Raw genomic sequence first — 21622 nt, 5'->3', positions numbered from 1 at the left:
CCACTGGAAACCCTAATATCCCATGATTTACCAGTGGACTATACCCAATGATCAGTGGCTCACTTGCAGCCCATTTTTAGATATTTATAATTCTCTACAGGTCTTTAACTCTTTCACTGATGTTGCAGTACTATACACACATGGACTTTCAAAAAAAAATCAACTCCAGCTGTGGACTGTCATTAGCAAAAGCAGAACTGTTATTATTTGGCTCTTCAAACTTGCCTGACAGACTTATAGAAATGCATTGTAAATTAGAAAAGATGTAAGCGGTATAATTTAAAAAAAAAAAGGATTTTCAATATCAGCTAATTCTATATATAATTCGTATATCACTTTAATGATTTTTGGCTGTGAAAGATGAAAAACAGTCAGGGTGGATGACACCTCCTCATCAATTATTGGGAGTGGACCACATCCACCCTGACTGAATTGGCCTTGTTAACACTGGTTCTCCACTTGTAAGGCAACTTCCTTCTCTTCATGTGTCAGTATATTGATGCCTGCATCTGTAATTTTCACTCCTTGCATCTGAAGTGGGGGTTTTAACCACAAAAGCTTATGCCCAAATAAATCAGTTAGTCTTTAAGGTGCCACTGGACTCCTAGTTGTTTTTGTGGCTACAGACTAACATGGCTATCCCTCTGATATAGTCTATGTGACATCTTTGACCACTGTGAATGTCCATTATCCAGACCATCTAATGTGGAAGCATAATTCATATATCACTTCAATCTTGAAGATAATATCAGAACTACAATGGCTGGTCAAATTATACTTCAGAAGATGAGCACCTGATTTCCTGAAATCACCCATTCCAATGTGAGGCCTGAAATTTGGTGACTGCTTCCATAAACTTCCACATTCCTTTGTTCTACAGAAGGCTGGATCTAACGCTCATTTAAATGAATTAGTCTCTTTCCATTGACTTCAATGGGCTTTCGATCAGCCCAGAAAGTGGGCCCATAAAGCAATCAGACCATTTCTGACTCTGCAGTAGTCTATGGCTCCACATGGAACAGTTGACTGATTCCAGATGAGTCATTTTCTACTGTAATGCCTTTCCAATGGCTATTAATTTGATGTGTTTCCATCATGCTAATTAATTCTGACTTGAAAAACTTTGAGAGTGAACATAGCAAAAACTACTGTATGCTCAGATGAGTAATTACATCTTTAATTACAGAAAAGTTAATGTCTTGCACTTTGCTATGTTTACAGAATTTTATTTACTATCTTGATCTCTGAGAAGTGAAAGGCTAGTGCAGTAACCTCTAGGATACTAGAATATATGGTGATGGACATATAAGAAATTCTAAAACTGATTACATACTAGGAATTTTTTCTCTAGTTTTTGTTAAAGTTATAATATAGAATACTGTGAAATTTGCTTGTCTCTATAATAGTCACAGCACACACACAGATTAAAAACAGAAATACTCTTGATGGAAGGTTGCAACATAACTCTTATTTTATTTCTCAGAATTCTAACACACACAGGAACCCAAAAACAGAGAGAGAAAAAACAGGCTTCTCCCAAGGGCAGTGAAGTACAAGTCATCCCCACCCCCCTATTGCTTTAAGCTGGTTCTTTTCAGGTGGCCTGCTTCTGGGCCTACATTGCGCACACACACAGCCCTGCAGCCAGGGCTAGGAAAAACCTCTGAGCACTTACCAGGTCAGTACACCAGCTGAGTCTCTCTCTCTAATCCATCTGTTTGCAGCGTTGGTGGTAGAGAGAGAAAGCGGGAGCTCTGCCGACCTGACTAGCAGCATGAGCACGACTGAGTATCCACCCCTCTCGCTGGAGCTCGGTCAGCGTTTGTGGGCCGTGTGGGGGGCTTGTTGTCCATCTCTCTGCCTACTCTCCTTCCCTTTTTTCACTGGAAAGACCAGTTTCTGCTCTTCCCTCTATGCTCCGCTTTCTACAGTCTCGCTCTCTCTGCGCCCATGCCCTGTTGTGTCTCCCCACCCCTCCGTGTGGCGCTTTCTCTGTCAACTCCCTCGAGCCCAGCTGCCTTTCCCGCGCGGCGCGCGAGCCTCGAGACCCCCTCTGCTGCCCACTCCGCCCCCGCAGCGTGCGCGGTCCCGCGGGGCCGGCTCTGGAACGCGCGCGCGCGCGCGCAGGGAGGCTGGCTGGCCGGCGGGCGTGCGGGCAGGGAGCTCTCTGCGGGCTCAGTGCTGATCCGCCGGCAGGTAGCCGGGAATGCGAAGCGATGGCCGCTGGCGGCTCTGAGGAGAAGACCTACCGCCGCTTCCTGGAGCTCTTCCTGGGCGAGTTCCGAGGGCCCTTCGGGGCAGAGCCAGCCCCCTCGCCCCCCGCCGCCGGGGCAGAAGGGGAAGGGGCAGCCGCAGGGGAGGCGGAGGAGAGCGACGCCGCGGACCCCCAGCCCCCCAGCCCTCCGCCGCCGCTGCCGCCGCTGCCCCGGCCGCTCTCCGAGCACATCATCGAGGAGGAGGTGGAGGGCGAGTGCCTGGACCTCTGCCTGCAGCAGCTCTACAAGTAGTGAGTGCCGGGCTGGGGGGCAGGGCAGACCGGGCTGAGGGGGTCTGGGGGAGTTGCGGGGGGCAGGGCAGACCGGGCTGAGGGGGTCTGGGGGAGTTGCGGGGGGCAGGGCAGACTGGGCTGAGGAGGTCTGGGGGAGTTGCGGGGGGCAGGGCAGACTGGGCTGAGGGGGTCTGGAGGGCCGGGACAGACTGGGTGGGATCCGGAAGGGGCAGTGGGACCAGGGCAGAATGGGCATGGCGTGGAAGGGACACTTTTGGGGGTAAAGAGGGTAGGAAAGGGGGGACCAATGAGGGCCAGGGAGGACACTGAGTGGCAGAGCTCCACAGGGGAAGGGGTTGGGGACAGACCACTATTGGTGTTGAGATGCCTGGGACAGGTCAGCAGTGAGAGACCCATGGGTGTCTCTTCCTGGTCTATGTCTGTCTCTCCCCCGTTCCTTTTGTCTCTTTCCTTTCATCATGCTGGGACAGGGAGCTAGCCGAAGCGGTGGGCATCAGTCTCTAGAGCAGCTTGGGTAAGGGGATAATGTCTTATGATCCAGGGCCAGAGCAGGAAGGATTCTGCCATGGCGTCTTGTTTGAGGTTTGAAATGGAATGTTCCCAACAGAAGGTTTGTAATTGTGGAATCTCCTTCCAAGAAGTTAGTTTCTAATGCAAGGGGAAAAAAGAGGCAATGTATTTACAGACCAAGAGGCAACATCAGGAGAAATCCCAGGAGAAAGCTATTAGTGATCTTGGGGCTATTTGTACTGTCAGTCACAGAGCTAGGAAAGCCACATATACTGTGTTCTATGCAGAGCAGAGGCAGTTTCCAGATCTGTGCTTTGTAAAAGACTAGACCATAAAGGGAAAGCACATGGGACCTATTTTCAGCCTGAAATGGTAGGTGGACTGAAACCTAAAGATCAGTTACCAGTGCTGTGTATTGTGTTTGACTTTGTAGGTTTGACATAGGCATTGTTGTTAATGATGTTCCTTTCAAAAAAAAAATCTTTTTAAAACTGATGCTATAGGAGGAGACAAATGAACCTGTGAAAATATGCACAGCACGCTGGGGATCTTTCTGACATTGAGCTGATAATTGTAATGAAAGGTGTTACTCCATTGTGTGCGCACACACAAAAGGAGAGAGAGAGAGAAAAGCAAGTTTTACAACTACATGATCCGCTTCTCTTAAATTCTGATCTGCCTTCTGCATTTGTGGATGACAGGGACAGCAGAATGAGGACCATAAAGGACAAAGCTTTTCCATTCATACACCTCCTAACTGCCTCCCAGAGAGTCATTCTCTTCAGTACAGCAGCAGATTCATAGAATGTGATAGAAAGGGTGTGAAAAGTCCTCTCTTCATTTTGGAAATACTTTTTAAAAAGACAGACTTGTGCATGGAAAAAAGGAAAGTAAATCTCAGTAGGATGTGAAAAATAGGAACAGGTGATTTATTTGCCTTTTGGTAGAAATAAAGAAAGTTTAACAAATTATTGTGGGCCCAATTCTGTAAGCCCCTCTACATTTGAATTCCTTAGTTAAATCAATGCTTGAAGAATTGGGCTCTGTAGCACAATTTGTATGTCTCTCTTTTCAGACTCAGCAGACAAGAGTATTAAGCAAAAACATTCTGAAGGGATCTCTCAAACCTGGAGTGGTCTTCTGCTGATTTTTCACCTTTATGTATATCTCTTTATGGGCTTCAGAACAAACTGCTTTATAGGTGTAGTTTTGTTTCTGGTGATGGCAATGCAAAATCTCCTTCTAGCTACCTGTTTCATGAAGCAGAAGGCAGCATCTGCCTCAAAACCAAGGGAGTATGGGGACTATGTTATTGCAATAGTCCTCTGTCTAAAGAGGTGTTACTCACTATTTTAATTGTTAAACCTCCAATTTTTGCAAATGGAATTTCTGTATTAGATTATGCAATCATAATTGTAGATTTATAGCTGTTGTATATCCAGCTATGCAAGCTACCATTTAAAAAACATAAAAAAGCAATTTCCAAGCCCAATGTGATTACATTAAATATTGAGCACTAAAATGACTGAAATAGCTTTTTCTTAAGTGATGATGGCATCTGAGGTAAGGGCAAGTAATACTAAATGGTCTTCAGATGTAGGTTGCACATTTTTAGTTTCTTAGCGAAAGAACCCCAAAGATTCTTTTCAACAAGCGCATGTATATAAAACAAACCAAAGTGGAATGATTTCTACTTGCAAGCTAAGGGCTCAATTCTGCAGTTGCTTACAGAGATGAGTAGCTATACTCATTTGAGGAAAGTTACTCACAGGCACAAATAGTTATGATGGTCTTAAACTGAATGTGAAAATAAAAATGAAGTGATGTTTTACTGATGTCTCACTGGCAAGGAAGTATATGTTGTCAAGGCATATTTTCTGTGACTGTAACCATATAGAAGCTGAATAAATGGCTTGCATAATACACAGTCAAGACCCACTACTGTGCAAAATTCAGCAGCTGTTTTTCAGTTATTTCAAGCATTGTACTTTGTTCTTTTTTTAATTAGAGAGGGCATGGCTCAGAAATGAGATCGTACCTCCTGTGATGACAAAGTATAGCAATTTTACCTTACTATGTAGCTCAGCCTCAGAAGAGCTCCTGTTTCATTTTTCTGCTGTTTTCCTACTCTTACATTTCCTCTTGAATTTTCCAGTTTTCGGTTTCTTTCTAAACACACCATATATTTGGAAAATTAGATCTTTGTAATCTTGATATCTATGCTATTCACTTTCTGAATGATGCACATCAAACTGAACAATAGAAGATAAGGTACAAGAGGGAGAGAAGCTAATAGGAGTCACTCTTTTGGAGCTTTCATTGGAATGGTGGCTTTGAAAGTCTTCATCCATTTTCATATTTTGTTGTGTAACTACTTGCTGATTGTGTGAAATGTGTATTTTGAAAAGTTTCTGCATAGGAACAAATCATAAACATTAAGGTCCCAATCCTCCTCTCACTGAAATCAATGGCAACAGTCCAGCTGATTTCAGTGGGAACAGGATCAGGTCTTAAGTCTGACCTTTTCTGGAAGTTTTTAATAGAAAAAGTAGATAAAATTAAATGTAACAATAAGTTGTGTATAGGAAAAAAAATAACATTCACTATCTTAATACTAATTAAAATATATAACTAATTTATAAAGCCATTTCCTGCTAAAGCACTTGAAAAGCTGTACAAACCATTAAAACAACAGAAAGTATGTACTATAAAAGCAAATACATTGATATTCGTAAAGTAGGTGGAGGGGTAGGGTGAAGAGAGAAGAATGAGCTACAGACTCTTAAGACCTGATCCTGTTCCCATTGAAGTCAAAGGTCCCATTGGCTTCTGTGGTCCAGGATCAGGCCTCTGAAAATGATCTCATGCCCTTCTAAAACTTCCTGTGTCAAACTTTAAGTACAAAATACTAGTCTAATTCTTGAATAAGGAACTACAAACAGCAGTAAGTGAAGGATCAGTTTTCTAACAGACAAAGGGATGCTGTCTTTTTAAAAGTCATATGTTGTCTTTGGAAAGATCAAATGTTGCTGTTATGCCTTACAAAGTCAAAGAATTTTAAAAAATCCAATTGACCTGTCACTATGTGCTTTTGCACTTCTCTCAGCTTGGACAGTAATAATCTTGGTAGTCACTTTCACATCTGTTTCTGTTCTGTTTCACTTTCAAGTTCTTAATGGTGCAATGCTCTGTTTTTAAATTTGTTTAAAAAAGAGTAGTTTTATTTGAATTAAAATATAGAATAATTTATCTACTCTCAACTTCTGTAAAAACATGTTTTATCACAAGCTAAATTTTAGGCCCTATTTAACTTGAAAGTGACAATGACCAGACAGTTATTTTGAGGAACACAGAATGTTCCTTGCAATTTCTAGCTTGAAAAGGGAAACATATAAGCATTATCGCTTTGCTTTCCTTTGCAGAAGATAAAGTATAAACGTGCCTAGTGAACATTAAAGGGATACTGTTGAGACAATTTAGTCCCCAAGTTTAGGATTGACAAAAACATGGTTTTAGAAAATCTAAGATCAACAGAAACATTTAATTAAGAGAGTGCAATTTATTTGTCCAAAAGTAAATACTATTATGCAATATTTGCAACCAAGATATTGCAGCATAAGTTTAGTGCTCTAAGAACTAGAAAGTCAGTTTGACTTAGCTGTTTTTAATTGTTCAAGTTAGACTGAGTGAATGTGAACTATAAACAAACAGCATAAACAGTGACCATTTAACAGACATCTTAAAAATTTCAGATTTAATGATCTTGGGTCTTACTAGGTACACAGAGAAAGAATATAGTTTAATATTAGTTTACATCCAACTGTCTGTTTTGAAAATAAACTTCAAAGCAGCCATTTTGAAAATGTACTCCCATGGGGAAGGGGTGATCTCCAGCTATTTCTTACCTCATAAATAGAGGTTCGTCTCCCCCTTGCTGTAGAGGGCAGATGTTGATTTTTTTTTTCTGTCTGCTTTGATATTAACCAATATTTTATTATCCTTATATCTATTGTAGTCATCCAAGATAATTACAACAAGGCAAGCTTGTAGTTATTTCAGCATTTCACGTTGTTCAGATGTTTGTGTTACACTAAGACATTCTCCTCTGTTTTATGGCTTCCTGTTCTATACTATAGGTTTTATTGTTGATATAAAAAGCCTCCATCCATTTGCAATACAGGTAATATAGTAGGAAATTCAACTATAGTACTTACCCATCTCGTTCAGCAAAAAGATTGACACAAAAGGAACACTGTCCGTTTTTAAGGGGTGGCTTGTTTAATCCTTTGCCTGCTTTTAGAATAGAAATGATGATGATGTTGGCATGTGCTGACAGTAAATAGATTCTGTGGATATCAGTTACATCTGTGTTGGGAATTGTCTGTTGGTTGTAGAATGAGCAACTGACAGTCAACACCATTTTACATTCTGTTTTCAGCTCTGCCACCAATTAGCTTTATAACCTTGATTGTTACATAACTTTCCTCAGTTTACTGCACTGTTGGATGAGTGTGATACATTGGGGACTTGTGGCTGTATTGACTCTTATTAGAGCCCCTTTCAGGAATTGACTTTTAAGGAAAGTTGACGGGGACAGCTGCTGCCAAGAAAAATCCTGTCAGAATGGTTGGATTTGGAAAAATGACAGGGAGTCATGGGGAAGCAACAGTGAGGCCCCTGAACTGGTGTGGAGGACTAGGACCTTATGCACATAGCTTTGGCCTCTACGGGATACCGTGAGATCTACATGATATTATTACCAGAACTTCCTGCTCTTTCTTGGAGCGAAATCACAATATCTCAGATGGAAGAACTGGGAGGAAACTGCAACTTCAGTGTTCTTGTTAATTGAGAACTGTTGCTTCTCTTTTATGAGAGGTTAATTTTATCTCCTAATGAAACTTTGTCCTTAGGTTTGACAGTAAGTTTTGTGGTTTCCTATAACCTTTTAGAAATGGGCACAATTTATTAATTTATTTTTTAAATTATCATTTGCAGATAGGTTGTATTTACAGCGATGATTATAATTTTCAAAACAGTGCTAACGAAGCATGCATATAAGGATTGTAGAAAGTTATGTTACTTTTTCAAAAAGAGGTTAGGAAGATTTCTGCTTAACATTTAGGCAATATTAGCGAATGCAACCTCCGTAGTTTTGGCATATCTGTATCAAATCATTTTCATACAGGGAGATACAACACAGAATATCCTTCTAATGGCCACATGACACAGAGGGTACAGTATTGTATTTCTTTGATCGTGAAATTTGGGCTGAGTTTCCTCATTAAAACCCCAAATGTCCACATTCCTTAAATTCGTACATGGGGGATCAGGGGGTTTGCCCTGTAAAATGAGTTTTTCTAGGTTGCTACCAAAATATCTCCAAATCAAATCTTCCCTCTTTCCTTTTTATAAAAATGTGAGATTTTTTTTTGTAAGATTTGTTCTAATGTAATCAGAATTAGATATATTTTAACAAAAAGGAACATCAGCTCAAAGTGAGTTGAGTATTGGGAAGATAAACTTTAATTTTGTAAGGACTTAGTGATAAGGGATGGGATTTTCAAAAGTCCCAAAGTGAATTAGGAGCAGAAGTCCTGTTTACTGTCAAGGGACAATAGGACTTTTGCTGCTAAGGAAGTTAGGTGCTTTGATAATATCACCCATAAAAAAACAAAGCATGGTCATAATTGATTATAAGCCTATTACTCTATTGAAGGCTTCTGATAATACAGCAAACCTAGGGAGTGAACCCTATGCATCTTGTGATGGAAGAATCATGATATGAAGTGTCTGAATCATGATATGAAGTATGAGTAACTCCTGCTACTCCCATTGAAGTTAATGGGATTTTGAATGTGTACTGATAGAAGAATCAAGCCTAGAGCAGGCAATATAGTCTCCTTTCAAGTCTCACATGAATATCATTAACACTAAGAGGAGTTACCAAGGGGTAATGTGTGTCCATGTTTCTTATAGCTTATCAGTCACCCTTTGTAATATATAATTATAAACCACCTATAAATCTTTAGCCTGAGTCCTCTGGTTGGCTCAAAATTAAGACTTCTTTGGAGTCCATCTTTTGAATGAAAGAAGACTGAGCTTTATTCCTTGTGGTCCTTAAAGATTCCTTAGCAAGCTTTTATAAGGGTGACTTTTTAACTCAGATGTCCAGGCCAAATCCCAAGTAATTGCATTTTTCCTACCTAAATTTACCCTGTAATTTCACTTAGACATAGTACACTTCCTGTCTTGAACTACTGTGTAGTGTTTCTCTATATTGTTAAAAACAGATACTTCATATGAAACCACTGGTGGATTAATTGTTTATTTAGATAGCCCTTTTCTTATAAGGAAGTTATGAGGATTAATTTAAGAACTTAGAGCAGAGGTGGCCAGCCTGAGATGGAGCCAGAATTTACCAATGTAGGTTGCCAAAGAACCACAGTAATACATCAGCAGCCCCCCATCAGCTCCCCCTGCTGTTAATTAGAAATAACTCCTCCAGAGGATTTGTGCTTGTAGCTTTGTGCATAAAACACTTGTTTGGTCAGAATAGTTTTACTTTAAAAGTCCTGATTATATTTGCCCTCTTCAGTGCTGAAAGTACTTCTCCACATATGCATAGAAGTAATAGACCATTCAGTTGTAATTCTGAGGAGGGATTTTAGGTAATTTTTTCTTGATCCTCCAGCTAAACCTCCAGAGCTCTTTTAATAGGTATTGTAATGACTGTTCTGTTTTGTTATTGGAGTGTGCTTGTCTTCTTACTGTTTTTCTGCCAGACTGCTCACATGATTGCACTAAAAGCAAAAGCAGCTGTAGTATGTAGGAAAAATGGTATTGCCAATGTCTGCTTTTTCTGCAGTCACTGAGAAATTATCCTTGCTTTTCTCTGTCACTTTTTCTCTGTGTTTTACATTGTGTTTTTCTCCTTTGTGATATTGTAGCTGGCCAGGAAAAAAAAAATGTTAAAAATTGGATGATATGGAATTAGGGTTCTAAAACATCTGATGCTCTTTGAGCCATGTTACAGACTGTCTTATGCAATACTATCATGATTATGTAATGTGAGTGGTTATAAAAATAACACATGTCCCAGGACAGTGTACAGTATATGTCTGCTTACAAGTTAGTAATCCATGAGGCATTACTAAAATATACCTGATTGTTGCCAAAACTATAATGTAGTAGTCTGCCTCTGGTTATTGTTAAACTGAAATATTACTATACAAATATTTTAGTGGCTTTAGCATTACAAGATATTCAGTGCTCCTATAAAATGAATGCAGACTGCAAGCTAACTGTACAAAAATATTTCAGTTATGCCTTTTTAACTTCATTAGGAAGAAAAAATTACACCCAGTTCTAATAAGGCATTTTGCAGAGGTTGAACACCAGAGTCATAAATTAGACATGGCAGGAAAATAGCTGCCCTTGGGTACTTCAATAATTAATATTGAAATTGAAGACCTTAACAAGATTGTGGTATTAGCTCTGTTCATGTTTATACTGAATGTAAAACATAGCTGCAGGCAACTAATGACTGAACAACCCAAGGTTTTCAAGCTCTGGCACTGCTCATCGTTTCTGAACTTAGCATGGGAAGCTTCTAGATATCCAGTGGTCCAGCAGGATTGAAAAGCTGGCTGGTATATTTTGCCTGCTGTTATCCCACTGATCACAGAAAAAGCTTGCTTGTGTCTAGGCATGTCTGAATTGGGAAGCACTTAGACTTGTCTTTTTCTAGCAGATTTTATTACAGGAAGGGAAGTGTGCTATAGATTGGATACATTAGTGGCCATCCCTCCACAAATAAAAATAGGATATTAAGATCCAGTCCCCATATAGCATAATCTTTACAATATTTTTGTTGGCCTTTTTTCTTTAAGGAACAATCCAATAAATTAATTACTCAGATTTGATGCAAGTTCGACTTCTTTTGCTGTGTAATTTACAGTAAAGAATTGGAACTCTTCATCTCATTTGAGAACACCAGCTTGTATAGGCTCTGTATTTCCAAAATGATGTGTTAACTGAAAAGAAAAGCAACATATCAGAAGAAGAGATGGCATCTTAATTCCCCAGCCAAAGCTCTAGGGTTCTGCTGTCCCCTCAGGCTAAGAGTTTCTTACTGAGGTACAAACCAACCCCTTAAAAAAGAAAGCAGGAAGTGATCCTTAACTATACTTTTATGAATACTGTACAGTATGCTTTATAAGAGCTCAGCTCCAGGATGGATTTTCTTCCCCTACCACCCCAGCCTGAAGGGATAAATGGCCAGAAAGTGATCTACTCTGGTATTTAATTAATAGTTACACTTCTTTCTTATTCTCTATTTCTCTACAGAGGAAGTAGTAGGAGACTATAATTAACCCGTCCAAGTGTATCATATTGGCATGGAAGAAGTTCTTGTTACATTACTCATTGGTTTGGGATCAAAGATCTTTAGTCTTTATCAGTTTTATAATTGGATAATAATGTTAATACAACCTTATTAAAATACTTTAATTCTCATTTGTTTTTTTTAAAAAGAGAAATTTTGCTTATGATTTTTAAAACCTTTTAGGTGACCTGAAAATTAGGGAGATAGTAGGAACTGATGTTCATTCCATTCAGAATTATTTGCAAATGCAACAAATTTTATGTTTTTTCCTAATTCCAAACTTTTTGTTCAATTCTCTCCCACTGAAATCTTTAGAAATATTGTCATTGTCTTTAATGGAAGCAGGATTGAGCCCATTGTTTCTCTATCTAAAAAGTAAAAGTTCAAACCCTACATCCTGTGCATAGGAAGCACAGTATATCATCAGAATATTAAATATTATTATTGGATTATAGCTACCATTAACCTTTTGTCTTCCTGTTGCAGTAGTGCCTAAGGGCCCTAATCAGGGATCAGGGCTTCATTGGGCTAGCAACTGAATGAAAATATGCCAAAACATGGTTCCATCCCCAAAGAGCTTAAAATATAAGTAATCTTTGTACTACTGTTACTTTCTTTTGTTGAGCATGAGATATCTAAGTGTTACAATAAGCTTGTACATTGACCAAAGTAGAGGAGTCAAGGATTCTACTTACCTAAAGATTGATAGAGACATACTGGTATGTTCTGAGTAGATATGGCTTCTATTTTTGGAGTAGTGGATTTTTCACTTGAGTTGTCCTATCTCACATTCCTGAACAGTTCAGCTAAATATTTTATTTAGCTGTAATCCATTGCTCAGAGAGAGAATAACTACACAGACCTAGCCATTATAAGGTGAGCTTAATTTTTAACGTTTTTCCGAAAGTATGTTGTTAAATCATAGAATTTGGGAAGCTTAGAGATATTTACAATAGATTTTTACAAGGGGGGTCCATCATTTCAAGCTTTATTTGGAACACAGGATGTTTGGTGAATACCGTTACAGTGCAGAAATCCTATGGACTACTATGGAAAACTATTTTAAAGTTTCAGAAAGCAGAAAAATGCTATGCTGTGCCAGCAGTACATAGGCGGTATCTCAGTGAGAGTCAAAGGAGTAGTGGGGACAAATAGAAATAGTATTCACTTGAGATATGGTCTGCCAGAAAGGAGCTAAACTTGTGGTTTGGCCATGTTCTGGAGGACTAAAGTAAAGTTGAGAGAACTACTGTCACATTGCGACCTCTCTTGGGCCAGAAGAGAGAAGGAGCAACCTTGTATTTTTCTGCTTTACCACATAATGAACATTGGCACAAAGAAAAAAGTCATTCTCTTATTTTCCCTTAAACTTCCCCCTCCCCCCTTTTGGACTGTGTGTGCTCCATGAAGATAATTCATGTTCTCTGTATGTGTAAATATATGTATAAATGTGTATAAATATCTCCTGCCTGTGTGTTCCATTCTGTCCATCCGAAGAAGTGAGCTGTAGCTCACGAAAGCTCATGCTGAAATAAATTTGTTAGTCTCTAAGGTGCCGCAAGTACTCCTGTTCTTTTTGCGGATACAGACCAATATGGCTGCTACTCTGAAAGATAATTCTGTAACTCTTTACCACTTGCACGGAAGTTCATATTTTACCCAAAGTTACTGAACATCTGTGCAACTTCTATTGAAATCTGTGGAGAAGAAAAGGTGTAATTTAGGAGAGAATTTGGCCCAGAGTGTACCATCAGACTAGCTGGTTGAAAACGAGAAGTGAACCTGCATTTACTAATCTGATCCTCTTCCCCGATGCATTGTTTATTGGCGAATAAACTTGAAATGGTTTAAGCTTTTCTCATTGGTGCTAACTTTTCTTCGGTTTTGCTAATTACAAATGACCCAAATGATCACTTAAAATATTTAAGATCTTGTTAATTGTATGTTAGTTTTAGAATAACAATTTTGAATATTGGTATGAACTGTATAGTCCCTCACAAAATGAAGTCTTTTCAGATCACATGCATTCAGTCTTAAATCCGGTAAAACAGGCATTCCACACTGATAGCTGTGCTGACATATGTTGATTTTTTTAGTAAAGGAATCAAATAGAAAACACACAGAGCAAACAACAAATTGAGTTCTAAATCTATCTCCTGGGATTAGAGAGAGAACTTTTCTCTGGATTAGGTATTGATCTCTAAAGGATTATTGAATGTCCTAAAATACTTTCCAACAATAAAACCCACCTCTGTACTGTGGGGGAGGGGAGGAGTCCAAATAAGGAATTAAAAGACACTTTCTAAATGTTAGGATACCAGCATTATACAGTAGTATACATAAACACAGAACACATTTCTGATTTGTTCTTTGCATGTGACCTAAATATTATTGAAAATTTAGCACAGAATTCATTTATTTTTATTGTCTGATTTATCAGTTAAATATTTTCTTATTAATAATCAAAATGAGCAGACTCAATATCCTTTCAGTGTTTTTGTTGCCTTGTTGGTCTCAGGATATGAGAGATACAAGGAAGGTGAGGTGATATCTTTTATTGGAGCGACTTCTGTTGGTGGATGCTACAAGCTTTTGAGCTATACAGAGCTCTTCTGGTCTCTCACCACCTTGTCTCTCCCAGACTCGGTGTGTATGTTTTTGTACAGATTTTCTTTAAGACCTGGTTTTGTATAAAATGTATTTGAAACTATCTATAACTTTAAATTATTGTCTTCAGAAAACTGATGCAACAACATACAGTAGAACATCAGAGTTACGAGCATCTCAGGAATGGAGGTTGTTTGTAATTCTGAAATGTTCATAACTCTGAACAAAACATGGTTCTTTCAAAAGTTGACAACTGAACACTGGCTTAATACAGTTTTGAAACTTTACTGTGCAAAAGAAAAAAGATATTTTCCCTTTATTTTTTCAGTAGTTTACATTTAACACAATATTGTACTGTATTTGCCTTTTTTTTTTTTTTTTTTTTCTCTGCTGCTGCCTGATTGTATATTTCTGGTTCCAAAGGAGGTGTGTGGTTGACCGGAGTTTGTAACTCTGGTGTTTGTAACTCTGAGGTTCTACTGTAGTTCCCACCTCTACACTCCTGCTGTGGCACTGGACAGCATGTTAGTACCAGTAGTTATGAATGTATTCATAGCTGAAGATATGTTATAGAGAAGATTTTAAATTCATCCCTTACATGGACTTTAGAGTCCCTTTTTTAATTTTTTTGTTTTGGATTCCAAGCTCTGATCTTTTCCTTACTTACAATATTTGCATTTCAAATTCTATTTTGTTTGGTAATGCAAAAGGTCTGAATACATTGACATCCTATTTACTACAGAGTGGTACAAGAAATTAAATTGGGAGTGCACACTTGCAAAAAGCCATTAAGTAGCAAAATTTGCCAGGGGGAAAGTTAAATATTTATTTATATATATATATTTTCAGTTCTATGGTTTTATTCATAAAGCCTGACTCTTACAGTTGTTGGATCTCTTTCCTGCAAATACTGTAAGTACTAAGCATATATTTTGGTGTGTTCTAGTTTTTTTAAAAAAATACTTTTCTCTTTGTGCGTCTTCCTTTTATTTATGACCTTGGTGGACAGTGGGAAGTCAAACATACATTAGTCAAAAAAGTGCCCAATGAAATGAAAAGCAGTGTCATATGACACCTAGAAACTCCATTATTTAAAATACTGCAGTTACTTTGGAGATACTGTACCAGTGCATATGTAGATTTGGGCACAGGCGATGGCTTGTATAGCCTTTTTTTATTTATTTGTGGACTTGAAGGCTTGACCTAGCCACCCCTTCATCACAAAATTTGTATACTGATTTTGAAATGTGGTACTCCTTCAGAATGGAATACACAGTTCAGAACATGCAGGTGACAAATGTTGTTGTTTTTCTAGAAACAAACCTATTTTTCCTTGCCAGCGGAGGCAGGTTGGAATATGGGGCACTGGTAGCAACAATTCTGTTTAAAACAAAACAACAAAAAAAGAGCTTTCCCCTCAGTTTGTGATCCCTTCCTAGAATGTGTACTTTTTGTAACTAAATATTTACTTCATTGTGCACTTGAAATTATTCACAGGATAGTGCTGCTCCTCGTTTCTGTTATATTCAGTATGCTCTCTAAGATTAAATTGGACAAATGCATTTGCAAATAAATCAGCCACTAGGATTCCCTAAAGTTAAGAGTTTGGCTTTGCCTACCAAAGTTTAAGATTTGACAGTGTGTTTAAAAATCAAGAGAATTCTTTTCAGAGGTAGATATCACAGAAAAACATCTGTTGAGGACACACAGAAAGGAAGATGAATGCATTAATGAAGCTGTGTTCAGCATTCAAAGCCACTGTTTTTAAATATAAAAATAAGCGACCAAGAAGAGTTAGGATTAAAAAAGTAGAAAGCTGAAGAAAGAATAAGCTAATGCCACTACTTTAGATAAACATGTGGGACCCATCATGTTCACAAATACAGTAAAATCCCAGAAGTACCAACAAATGGTAGAGGTTCCAAACCTTTAAGATCCACAGAGCCCCCAAAAGGAGATTGCCTGTTTTCCTTCCATTCTACCTTCATGGAGTGGTTGGCTGCCTGACAGTATAATGGACACAGGAAATGTGTAGAGACTTCTGGAAGCTAACCTTTTCTAATTCTTTCATAGTAGACTCCCTCCACTCACTCCAGGCATCAAATGTTGGTTCTGTTCTACTGTAGCTACTATTTCTTTTACCTGTTACTAGGCTGAGGCAAGATTTCTGAGGTTCCCCATCACCATATTACTTTTGGGTCACATGTAGCTCTGATATTTCCCTATCCCTTTTATCCTCCTATTGATGCACTCTAACCACTGCCAGGGTTTTCTTCAGAGGGGCTCTTTATGCTGCACTGAAAGCTACTGGGGAACGATGAGAAACAAATTACAGCCATCATTCTTTTTTCCCACCCTACAAATGTGTTGTTTTGTTTCCCGCTGGGAAAAGTTTGTGCCTGCTGCACTGCCCAGGTGACCAAAATCAAGAGTTGTTGAATGCTTCCTGGAAGGACTTTTCAACAGATAGATTAAACCAGGAATCAAGAACTTCAGTAGATGACTGGAGCAGATTCTTTTAGAACAGTGACTCTCGACCTTTCCAGACTACTCTACTCCTTTCAGGAATCTGATTTGTCTTGTGTACCCCCAGCTGTCACCTCACTTAAAAACTGCTTGCATACGAAATCGGATATAAAAATACAAAAGGCTTACAGAACACTATTAGTGAAAAATTGCTTATTTTGCTTATTGTACTTACATTTCAGAGCATAGTATATAAGCAGTATAAACAAATTGTATGAAATTTTAGTTTGTACTGACTTTGCTAGTGCTTTTTATGTAGCCTGTTGTAAAATTAGACAAATATCTAGATTAGTTGCTGTACCCCATGTAAGACCTCTGAGTACCCTCAGGGCTACACATACCGCTGGTTGAGAACCACTATTTTAGAACCCTTACAGGCCTTAGTCAAAGTACACAGTTCTTGGACTTGGAGGAGAGCAACAGCTTTGCCAGATTACCCTCTGGCACAGATAGTGTAAACAGTATGTCCCAAATGCCTTGCCAGCAATAAAAGCAAACACATGGCCTGTCAGTGGTATAAACAGGAGCAATGTCATTTTGTCATGTCCATGCCCAGCTAGCACATAGACAAGACATCATCCAAAAGGTGCTAAATCAGTTATCTGGATGTGCAGAATTAAATCTGTTTTCTAAAAGGTTCCTATTCAAATGGGAATACGAAGCTGCATTTTTATAGGCTGAACAGGATGGACACCAAGCTTGTTCAAATTAGGTGGTTATCAATAAAATTACTTATAGGAAATAATAATTAGAAGTATATGTGCATGTAAATACATGCAGCATGTGCACCCAATAGCACAGATAAAACAATATGTGTGTGAGTTATCCTGATGGTTTCACAATGTGTTTTATAGTTCAAGTCAGGGTCTTGCAGTATGTGAGAATTTAAACATGGAAAGGTCTAGAATCGAGCATTAGACATGAGGAAACTGATAAAAACTGTTAGAGAAATATAGTTCTTTAGAACTGTAAACTTGTCCTAATGAAGATAGTCAAGAAGACAGGAAAGGATAGCAAAACAGTAGGACATGTTGTTTTACCAGAAACAATATCTTCATTTCATACTTAGGAAAATACACCTACCTAAACTAACTATTAAAGTAGGTAACTGTAGTATAACTCACACGTTAAATCAACACTTATTTTTCTTTAAAATTCCTGCATCTCCACCAATGAAAACACTAATGTACGGTGGCTATTAGTGTTTTAATCCACATATCATGTAATATGATTTAGAGCTGATATAGACAACGTGATGAAAAAGTGATTGCAGAGGTCTGTCTAAATGATCTCTCTCATTATTGCCACCACCAGCATAACTACAGTTTTGGGTAAGTTTAAGTAAAATGCTAATATAGAAAAGACCACATATGGCTGTGTTCTGCATTCTTTGCACACCCAACCAAAGTCAAAGTTTTGTGTGAGTAAGGAATGCAGGATCTAGAAATTTAATATTATACATAAATGTACTACTTGCCAGTCAGGGAATAAACTAGCATGTTCTGTGACTCAGATTCTTGGACTGCAGCAGTACATTAATTCATTACTATACTTTTGTTCCCATTTTCAGTACTGGAGGAAGCAGAATAGCTGGCTTTACTTTCTGTTCTGTGAATAAGACAGGGAAGTGCATAAAACAGGGCAGCAGGCCTGAGTAAATTTAACATCAAATAAAGAATGACTTAAGAAAAAAATATCCAAAAGACACATTGAGGAAGAAAATGCATCAACATCAGTTTAAACATCTGTATAGTTAGAGAAACATACTAACTCAGATAATTGGTACAGGGTCAGTTACTCCCTTGTGTCAAAGACCTTACTGAATCCTGAAGAAATGGAGAAAGGTGGTAAAAGATAAGATCCTAAGCAAATTAGAAATAGAGAAAGTTTAGAATATCAAGACATGAATGGTCAGGGGCAGCTCTAGAGATTTTGCCGCCCCAAGCACAGCAGGCACACTGCCTCTGGTGGTTTGCCTGCGGAGGGTCCACTGGTCCCGCGGCTTCGGCCTGCCTGCGGGAGGTCCTCCGAAGCTGCGGGACCAGCGGACCCTCCGCAGGCAAACTGCTAAATGCAACCTGCCTGCCGCCCTCACGGCACTGGCAGAGCGCCCCCCACGGCTTGCCGCCCCAAGTACGCGCTTGGCGTCCTGGGGCCTGGAGCCATCCCTGTGAATGGTAATCCCCGATAGATGAAAAGCTGAGTGTTTGTGTTGACTTTGAGATAATGAATGTTTTGGCTAATGATTGAAGAACTGATAAGAAACTAGGAACAGTCAAGTTAATTTCTGTTTTGTGGGAAGACAGAAATAAATGAGCAGATTTTATTAAAGTCCTTGTAAGGATAACAGATGTTCAGGAATAGTATTAAAATGGTAACTCAGGTAAATTTTGTTTGTTTTAATAATTTTTTAATAATTATACTACACAAGTTATGTGAAGTTTCAATAACAGATAAAAGAGTAAAGTGTTATTGTCTTTATAGTGGCAATTTGCTTTGAGATTTTACATTACAGAAATAGCTTTTGCTGTGAAATTTAAATACTTCTGTAGTAACTTTATGCTGTAGTCCAAAACTAAAAAAAGAGAATTAATAGTTTTTTTTGGTTTGTGGGTCTCTTATGACTTTGCTACTACATAATTTTCAGAGGAGGGGAAAACTTTGGGGAGGAATAGGGTAAATAAAAAGTAAAGAGTATTGCCAGCCTTTAATGTAAAAAAACATGTCAGCCCCTCAGAAATCATGAGATTGACTTAGAATTATTCAGTTTTAAAAAATACAATAAACTCCTGGTTCTTCTTATTTGTCTTCTAGTTTTTGAGCCTGCAAGGTGTACTGTGATCACATTTTCAAGCTTTACTCCTCAATCATGTGAACTAGAATCTTACTTTCTTTATCTGAAAATGGAGAATCTCAGGTATTCACTTGTCTCCAGGAAAGGGGCTCAAAGTGAAACAAAATCATGAAAACTGGCAACAAACAAAACTGGGCCCCACTGAAGTCAATGACAAAATTCCCACTGAGTTAATTGAGGCCAGAATTTCTGTCTAGTTTTCTGTTAAGTAAAGCCAGGTGTGAAAGGCTTCACTTAAACGTGGTTGGTGATTCAGTAGATGGCACTGTATCCTTTGGATCATAACTAAGCCAGTGCTTTGGCATACTGTTAGGCTGTCTTTCAGATGAAACCTAGAACCACAATCCATATAATTTGAAATAATTAAAACTCATGGCACTCTTCACAAGGGTAAGCATAAATCTTCAGTTTCCAGAAAAGGCTTACTGACCAAAGTTCAACTCAGGCAGTCATATTTTGCATACCTAAACTTTCCCTAGCAGTCTCAGTTGAATAAGTTATTCTATACTTTCCCTTCTTAAAAACTGTTGAGTAGACATTTCTGCCACAGAATGGCTGCCGTGTTCATACACAAGCAGTCGGAGTAGCTAATGAGACAAGAAGTGATCCCTATGTATAAAATGTCATCTGTATAGTGCTTTGAGATCTTTTGAGTTGAAAGATACCTTGTGAATATGAGAGAATAAAAATAGCAATGTCCCTGATTCTGGCAGCTTCTCAGGGTGTCCAAGACTGAGAGTCACCTTGTTATCGCCCTACCTCAATGAGAGAGAGACTTGCTTGTGCTTAACTGGATGTCAGCTCCCTGACACAGCCTGTCTGTTAGCTACTCAAACAATCTCCTGAGGGCTGGGCCAGCTCTTACTTCATCTTGCAGGTAATAAGTGTGCATCAGCCCTCCAGCCCTTCTGAAAGTATTCCCCTTTTAGTATTCAGCCCCTGCCACTGGACACTCACAGATTTGTTGTCCCCAAGGGAATAGTATGCACAGTTTGACTGGTAGAGCTCAGGTTCAGGTCCTTTATAACATCATAGCACTGAGATATAGTTACAGTGAAAACAATCATAAGTTTATTATCAAAGATAAAGATTTAAGGGATATTCAATAAGGATAATGGACAGAAATGGTTACACATCAAACGAAAAGTCTAACACGCTTCTTGAGTCTAAACTTAACTTTAACAGGCTAAAATCCTTGTCTAAAGTAGTTTCTCACCTAAAGCAATCTCCCAGCATTGCTAATGTGTCACGGATCCCACCTTTCATGAATTCAAAAAGCGCTGTCCTTTTTGCTCCCCCAGTGGTGGATAACAAAATGTCCTTTTGCTTCTCCTTATTTCCCAAAACTCATTATTTTATCCTAAGAGTCAGGATAGCCCCATGATTCCTTTCCTGGTGTTCTGGGTCCAAGTTGTTTTCACACCCTTGTGTTGACTCCATATGCAAAACAGCCTTCCATTGTGTTGGCTTACAATGCTTAATCTATGTCAGAATCTAGGCAGACATCCCTTTGTCTGGCAAAACCTGTCAATCCTGCCTAGAATACAGACTCTAAAATATATTTTCAGTACGTATAGACAAATCCTTAAATATCATCTGTACATAAATCTCATGATGATTGAGGATCAGTATGACATAAGCTTTTATTAGACACCTCACGCAACCCTTTTTGGATAAATACCAGGAAAACAGTGTGCTAACTGTTACCAGTTTGTCAAAACCTGATAGGCGTGAACTCTTTGCAAGTTGTCATTGAGTGAGTCGTAGGGTCCCACGGTTGTACTCTGGCTGCTTTTTATGGACAAACTCAATAACCGTCCTGCCTCATTTTTGCTGTGAGAAGTATTGTCGAGAGAGCTGGGGTGGAGTGTGAGAAAGGAACAGCACGCCAGCGCTAGGAGGCACTTGGCATGAGATAAGTAGCCAAGGTACAAAAATTCATAAAAGTAGAGTTAAAATGTCTTATAGACAAAGATGATGCCTCTTCCAGAACCTTCTTTGATGTTTGAGTCCTTAATTTCTGATATCCAAATTCTGTTCTTTAATTTGTACATGGAGCTCAGTTGTCACTTTGCTGTTCCAGGTATTCCTCTGAGTCCAGACAAAGTATTTGAAATTCCACAAATTAGGCATGGAAAAACAGAGTTCCAAGGAAAGACAGTAGTAATGTCTTTAATAAAAGAGACCTTCTCAAATGGGAGTATTTCCTTTAACTTGCTACACAGCATAC

The 21622-nt window shown here is 38.8% G+C and overlaps 1 protein-coding gene across 1 annotated transcript in view; it reads left to right on the top strand.

Annotated features, from left to right (window-relative positions):
• Positions 1-2144: 2144 nt before the first annotated feature.
• Positions 2145-21622, top strand: part of PPM1E (protein phosphatase, Mg2+/Mn2+ dependent 1E) — a 111555-nt gene continuing 92077 nt past the window's right edge. The window contains exon 1 of the mRNA XM_032784964.2: positions 2145-2506. Within this exon, the coding sequence (XP_032640855.1) occupies positions 2217-2506 (290 nt within the window). The 5' untranslated portion in view covers positions 2145-2216. The remainder of the gene's footprint in view (positions 2507-21622) is intronic.

This window comes from Chelonoidis abingdonii, chromosome 20 (genome assembly GCF_003597395.2).
Source record: "Chelonoidis abingdonii isolate Lonesome George chromosome 20, CheloAbing_2.0, whole genome shotgun sequence".
Classification (NCBI taxonomy): Eukaryota; Metazoa; Chordata; order Testudines; family Testudinidae; genus Chelonoidis; species Chelonoidis abingdonii.
The sequence above is the reverse complement of the archived record's forward strand: the minus strand, read 5'-3'. Positions and strand labels throughout refer to the sequence as shown.